General features: G+C 44.0%; 1 protein-coding gene across 2 annotated transcripts in view; it reads right to left on the reverse strand.

Annotated features, from left to right (window-relative positions):
- The window catches only part of PPP1R21 (protein phosphatase 1 regulatory subunit 21), a 66,120-nt gene extending 59,108 nt beyond the window's left edge, over positions 1–7,012 (reverse strand). For both annotated transcript variants that reach the window (XM_040453797.1, XM_040453796.1), the window contains exon 1: positions 6,905–7,012. In XM_040453797.1, coding sequence (XP_040309731.1) covers positions 6,905–6,961 — 57 coding nt within the window. In that variant the 5' untranslated portion in view covers positions 6,962–7,012. The remainder of the gene's footprint in view (positions 1–6,904) is intronic.
- Between the last annotated feature and the right edge of the window lie 706 nt (positions 7,013–7,718).

The raw sequence follows: 7,718 nt of genomic DNA on the forward strand, positions 1-7,718 counted from the left end.
TGTGGGCCATACTGGCCTGCTACCTAATTTAAAGTTTTACTGGAACAGAAACACAATCGTTTGTGTATTGCCTATGGGTTACTTTTGAGCTACAATGACAGGGACGAGTAGTTGCAACAGAAAATGTATGGCCCTAAGCCTTATATAGTTACCATTAGTCTCTGTACAGAAAAAGTTGGGGCACCCTTGCACTAGAAGTTCAGAAAAAAGAGGTATGACTTTAATATTGACTTCCATCATGTAGTATTTTCCTTGTGCAGCAGTATCAACACACTCTTGGATATGTGCTACCTAGGTAACAGAATTCAATAAATACTCAAACCCACATAGCCAAAAGACGGCAATGACATCTCTTATTAAACTGCTCAGTTTTAATTTTACTTTTTAAAGTAGTAAATTTTACATTTACTAATTTATGTTTAACTTCTGTACTCATCTCCCAATTGTCACCAAACTATCATTCATGGTAGACTACAGCATACTTCCCTGTATTTCCTGCCTACAATGAAAGATCAATACCATGGATAGAGAAGGCAATCCATCAATTTTTAGTTAATTAATCAAATTAAATACTGTATACAAAAGGTGTTTGAATGTAATACATTATACAACTATAAAGCTGTCCTTATTTTAACAGTACGTCTCTGACAATTCTCCAAATGACTTGAACCATATGGTCCTACTGGACACCAAGAATCCTCAAAAGCCCTGAGCCTAACTCCCTAAACACCACTATGCAGACTACTCTATGTAACTCTGGTTCTGGAACAGCCCAGCTTCAGTCAGGCTTATCACAAAGCTATTTCTCTAGAGAGAGAGAGAGAGAAAGTGGTAGTAAGTCAACTATGATCTCTCTCCTGCCACTTTGACAATCTGGGATAGGATACCTGGCCCAAGGTTAGGGATTTACTATGTCCAAGAACAAACTGTTGGAAGAGTTTGTGGGGAAAGAGAGATGAATCACACATACACATTTTCTCATCTAATCCTCAACAATCTCCTGTGTTAGAATCACTTAATTATTTCATACCAGGAACATTTTGACATTTTACATGTTTTACAACCCTATAAAACTAATAAACATATAGCTTTCCTTCATTACAAAGTAATGTTGCAACATACAACCCTAAGCCCATCCCTAAGCCTCACCAAAACCTGGATTCAAAACTTCAAAATACTGAAGTCACCTGCAGACCCCAGCTTCAGAATCTTTGATCTGGATGATCCCTAAAATTCCTTCCAGTCCCAACATTTTAAGTATTCCAAAGTGCTGGCAATCTCACTTGGTCTACCTACTTACTTGTTCTTCCCCCTTGGAAGGGGATAAAATACCTGTAGGCTATACAATACCAGGTAGTGGTGGCTGGAGTTATTGTCACTGAGGCAGGAAAAAAACCTTCTTCTCTCAGACTTGCCCTCAAGTGGAACCCTTCTGCTCCTGCCCCTATGCAAGGAAACTCATTAGAACAAATCCCACCCCTAAATCCTGCGATCTAGCTGCCTCACCAGTGACTAGAAAAGTAAATCAGTTGGACTAAAAAGGAAGAGTAAGACACCCCTGGCTTTTCTAAGTCCTTACTATTCAAAATGTGGTCTGCAGACAGTTACAATAGCATCACTTGGGAGCAGATTCTTAGGCCCCGCCCCAGACCTACTGAACCAGAATCTGGAGTTCAACAAGGTCTTCAGGTGAGTCAGAGACATTCTGTGTTTGTGATGCACTCATCTAGGGGTTAAACTAGCACTTTCTCACAAGGTGGCCAAAAGCCACATGTGCCTAATTGAATTTAAATAAAATCTAACAGGGGCACCTCAGTGGCTTAGCTGGTTAAGTATCCAACTCTTGAATTCAGCTTAGGTCACGATCCCAGGGTCTCAGGATTGAGTACCACGTTGGGCTCTGCACTGAGTGTGGAGTCTGCTTATGATTCTCTCTTTCAGGGCACCTGGGTGGCTCAGGTATCCAACTCTTAATATTAGCTCAGGTCTCACGATGGTTTGTGAGATCAAGCTCCACGTCAGGCTCTGAGCTGACAGCACGGAGCCTGCTTGGGATCCTACCTCTCTCCCTCAAAATAAATACTTAAAAAAGTAATAATAAATAAATAAAACCTCCTAACATTCTGTTCCTTAGTTGTACTAGCCACATTGAAAATGTTTAATAGCCCCATATGGCTAGCGGTTACCCTACTGGACAGCATAAATACAGAACATTTCATTCTTATAGTAAGTTCCATTAGATAGCACTGAACAATGCTATTTTCCAGTCAAACTTCACTAGTGAACCCTACACATGAGGGCAAAAAACAAAAACAAAAAAAATAAAACTGATACTAGATTTTAATCCAAATATACTCATTTTTAATCCAGCTCCTGAGTTGATTTCTCTTACAGCAAGGGGCAATTAATCAGGTTCCACCAAGCTCCGACCAAACATGCCAAATCAAAACTGACCCTTCACCAATATGAATAGCTCTCTCCTAAAAGTGTAAATCTAAAAAGCTCCCAAAGGCAATCTCTTTCATAACTAAAAGTAGCACCAACAGCAAAGTAAACTGTTAAGAGAAATCATGGATGTCTGACTTTCCCAATGGTTTTTACTGCCTCAAAAAGAGCTTCAAAAACATTAACTGAGGAAGAGCTAATACTGATACCATTCCTTGAGCAATGGTTCTCAAACTTTGGTGTGCATCAACATCATTGCACAGGTTTTTACCCACAGATTGCTGGGTTTAACCACCAGTTTTAGATTCAGTAAGTCCCAGGTGGACCTGAGAATTTATAATTCTAACTCATTCCCAGACGCTGATGATGCTGGGGCCACAATCTGAAAGACACTGACCCAGAGTGAAACATACATTGAGAAAACAGAACTTGAAACATGCTTATACACCTAACATGATGCCAGGCAGGGATACAGGAGCTCCTACAAAGAAAGCAGGCTGAAACCAACAGAGCCAGGACTCAGTGCTCTAAGCCTCTCTTCTCTATGAGGTATACCTGAGCATCAGAAGCAGACCAGGCCAGGGCACCTGGGTGGCTCACTCAGTTAATTGTCCAACTCCTGATTTTAGCTCAGGTCATGATCTCACAACTCATGAGTTCAAGTCTCGAGTTGGGCTCTGCACTGACAGTGTGGAGCCTGCTTGGGATTCTCTCTCTCCCATGCTCTCTCTCTCTGCCCATCCCCTGCTTACACTCTAAATCTCTCAAAATAAATAAATAAACGTTAAAAAAAAAAAAAAAAAAGAAGAAGAATGGGGCACCTGGGTGACTCAGTCAGTTAAGCACCCGACTTCAGCTCAGGTCATGATCTCATGATTCGTGAGTTTGAGCCCCACATAGGGCTCTGTGTTGATGGTTCGGAGCCTGGAGCCTGCTTCGGATTCTGTCTCCCCCTCTCTCTCTGCCCCTCCCCTGCTAGCACTCTGTCTCTCTCTCAAAAATAAATAATAAAACATTAAAAAAAAAAAAAAAAGCAGCAGCAGACCAAGCTGTGGAAGAGACACCATGTAAGAAATGATCTTTGATTCTTAATCTACAGTGTAGTAACTGAGGCCTTGATTAGCTTTCCCTCACATCTTAAAGAAGTAGCTTGTTATCTCTTACCAATTAACTCCATAAACCTCTAAAATTCAGTTACCTACACCTTTTCCCTCCCCTGAACTTTATTAAACCTGAAATTTCAAAAGCCTCCAATGACCTCCTAATTGCCCAAACAACTAGGGTCTTAATCTCTACATTCACTGCCCTTTCCATTAACACTCAATATTTTAGCAATCAGCCTCAGAAATTATCATCTGCTTTGGCCTCCCATGGTCCATCTTTTATCTAACTAAACTTTCAGTTTCCTTAATGGGAGCTCCTCAGACCACTTTTTTCCTTCTTGGGAGGGAAAAATATATGACCGCAGTTCCCAGAAAGAAATGGGCCCCTTCCTGGAAAACAGGCTGAGATCTGCATTAAATCAAAACAAAGAGATTCTGCAAATGTCCTTGGTTTAGGGATCATGCTTGCTCTCTTGCTTTGTAGCCTCCTTCTACTGTTTATGAGGAAATCTTTTGTCTTCGTATCCTAAATAAGGAAAAAGACATAACTGGATTTCAACATTAGCCCACAATGTCTGCACCCGAGAAGGTAATAAAAGGCAGAAAGCCCCTTCCACAGGCTCAGAGCTGAAGGTGGCATAGATCTTACCTAGGAATTGCTTGGCACTAGAATTGACAGAGAATAAAAACACATGCAATCTTTTGACCAACCTCTGTTCTCTTACGTTCTGAAATTTCCATCACATTGCAATTAAAAAGATGAAAAATGGTCTAGCCTAATTGGGGAGATAAATAGCCTCAAGTCTGGCAGACCTCCTTAGAGTCTCCTTAGCATCCCCTCCTTCTTTCACATGCTTCCCACCCATGTTCCCCAAAGAGTCTACCTAAAGTGTTCCACCCTGATTAACTCTTGCAGTTCAACTATTGTCTTCATAAGAACTATTCCAGAAGCTCTGGCCATTGTCCTGACTTTTAGCCAGTCCATCTCCACTAGAAATTTTCAGCAGTTACTCCAACAACACCTCAAGCTCCTATGTGAACAAGAGAACTTTAATGTGCCTGCAGACCTTAAAATTCTATAATTGCATCTAACCTTTAATACACCCCTTTACTCCAAACTGCCTCAACTTCCTGCCAGTGGCATCTGTCAGTAGCAGTCATATACCCTCACCTCTGAACAGCAGGGTCAACTCTCAGTCTCCCCTCACTCACCACATCCCACAGAATCAATGAGACACCACGATGAGTGCCTCCTACACTCTACATTCTTCATAAATTTAGTGCTATGTACCAACAAAGCACTAAAAAAAAAATCTAAGTGAAAAGGTACTTTAATCATAATTCCTAAATCTAGGTCCTCCTCTCCACCTCAACAGTCACTAGTTTGATTCAAGCCTGTATTACACTCCTCAAAACTATTCCAACAGCCTACAGTCTGGTCTTTTCACCACTCTTTCCCTTTCAATTCATCCTCCACATAGTTACCAGTTCCCCTCCTAAAAGTAACATCATTACCCTGATTAAAAACCTTTGACATTACTCAAAAGATAAAGTTCAAACATATTTAACATCCACAACCCTTTATGATCAGGTCCAAATTAACTCTCCAACTATATTTCACCAGTCTTGCCATGTATCTTAATGTGCTTTCATGTCTGCAAACATAGCCCTTTCCCTTTGCCTGGGATGCTACCAACCCTCCCTCTTCCCTACTTCCCAGTTAACTTCTTCAACCCTTACCCTCCATCTCTTCTGTGCTCCCACTGAACCAACACTTGTCATACTATATCATAAAGATGTACAATGTTTGAACATCCTATTAAAGGGTGCTCCTTAAACTGGAACTCTGCCTCACTCAACAGACCATGGTGGGCTGTTCACAGAAAGCACATAATAAATGTCTGTTAAATGAAAGAGCATCTATATCCAAACAAATAAAATCTTCCAAGTTCGTAATACTTTGGGGAGGCTATGTAATTATTTCGGCAATGCAGTCACTGCTTAAGACATTTTTAGAACTCTCTTTTGCCATCTGGAATTGTCTTCTGAGATTGTTTACTCCCTGGAGAAGAAAATCAGTCCCCTTACTTTATATTCATAAAACATTTTCACCCACAAATAGTAGAGCCAAGTTTGAGTACCCTTCTTCACCGACCTTCTTCATCATATGGATGTTTCAAACAACTTCTGACCCTTTCAAACAAGAAAATATTCCCTCAAAGGTTGAAAACTTGCCATCACTGACATTGTGCTACAGGCTCTTAAGACCAATTCAAATGGAAATGCAAGAAGTTTTGCCCGAGGCAGCATCGATGAATAAGTATCGTATCTCAAAAGACTCCCATTTGATGGTGAAAAGAGGTAAGTGTGTATGTTTAGGCAACAGCTTTTATTTTTCAAACAATATTTCATTTCACCTTGCTGAGAACTTGTTAAATGAAATCCTAAGGATATAATGCGTCCGTTTCTCCAAACTGTAAACAGGGGGCTAAGTCTTCCCATTGCCCCCATGATAAAAGGTCACAGAAAACTAAGCTTAAAGAATGCTAAGTCAATTTTTGAAGATGTGAGATTCTTTTATAACTTCATTAGAATATTCTTAGGGCAGCAACACCTTAGAAGCAGCACCACCCTTTTCCAAGGAAAGGGTTCCATCATTTAAAGACGGGTGCCATAAATACGACAAAGGGGCAGGTCCCTAGTTTGCTTAATTCAGCATGTATTGAGCACCCGGGTGCTCTGCCCCACTCCAGGTGACCGAGGGAAAAGAAAGAAAAAAGGACACAGCCCTACCACTCAAGCTTTCAAAATCATCTCCAGACAACATCTTGCCAATGCACTGAATACATTCGTAACCACCCATCCCCAGTGAGACAGTTTACACGAATGGCTCTTTTCACCCTCCCGAATTGAGTGGGGACACATAAATCTCTTTTATCTTCATCTCATCTCTGTGAGAAGGAAGAAAGCTTGATCTTTCCCATCACTGGGCTGGGAAGATTGAGGAAGCAGCAGTGGAGGGGTTGGTCCTTACCCTTCCCTTCCCCTCCCGACTAGCACCAAAGGCAGAAGCCAGGAATCTGACACCCCAGTCCCAAGCCCGCTAGTTTGGTGAGAAGCAAAAATCAAACTCGTGCTCCTTCCCGCAGAAACGCACACGGACCGAGACGCGGCCCGGCCCCATCTCCTGGGAGCTGCAGGTGGAGGCATGGTAATGGTGGACAGAGAAGCCAGAGGAGAGGAGGGGCAAGCGAGCGTGTCCCCTTCGCCGTTCCCCTCCGTCCCGACGAGTAGCTGCCAAGGCAACCCGAGGCCGCAGGGCCGGGGACCCCCTACTCCCCGCCCACGATGGATACCTTCGAGTACTCCTGAGCCAGCTTCTGGTACTTCCCCTGCAACTCTGCGGAGGCCATGGCCTCCCCCGCCCCGTCCGGGCCTGGCTGCCCAGGCCGCTCAGCCCCGCCCCCCGCCCCCAACCCAGACACGCTCCCCAGTTGGGCTCCGCCAGCGCCTGCCCGTTCGGCCACCGCCGCCGCGCCTCCTCCTCCACTTCCGGGTTCGCCGGGTGGGAGGAAGGCGGATGGGGACCAGGGGCGGGGCGACTACTGGGGGCGGGGCAGCGTCTGGGCGTCCCCGCCCCACCCTCCAGCGCCTGAGCACGTGCGTGCGCAGGCTCGCTGGCGCGCCAGGGCTCTGCCTCTACGACCAGGGGGCGCCATCTTGTCGCATGGCCCAAGATGGCGACCTAGAATGGAGAAGGAAAGAATCAAAAAAGGAAGAGAATGACGGGAGCCCACAGAATGGGCGGGGGACCGAGGAGAGAGGCGGTGGTTGCCAAGAGCAAAGGACCGGAAGAAGAAACATTCTAAGTGCATCAAGAATTCTGGCGGATCTTCTCTCCCCCCTCCCCCTGCTGGTTCTCATGGCAACCGTGTGGCGTTTGATGGTTATAGCTTTCAGAACGTACTTGGAGAGAAAGACCTTTATGTTCCTTTATCTCCTTTTCCGGACATGGTAGCACCAGACATGCTTTGCATTGTAAACTGTCAGACCTCCCCCAGACTTATAACGCTTGCTGCGGCCACCCTCTCCTGTTCCAGCCCAGACAAACCATTGGCTTATATTTTGACATTGAAGTTTCTTTGTGAACACTCTCTACCCACTGTATCC

The sequence above is a fragment of the Herpailurus yagouaroundi genome, unplaced genomic scaffold (genome assembly GCF_014898765.1).
Source record: "Herpailurus yagouaroundi ecotype Mexico unplaced genomic scaffold, PumYag 210, whole genome shotgun sequence".
Lineage (NCBI taxonomy): Eukaryota > Metazoa > Chordata > Mammalia > Carnivora > Felidae > Herpailurus > Herpailurus yagouaroundi.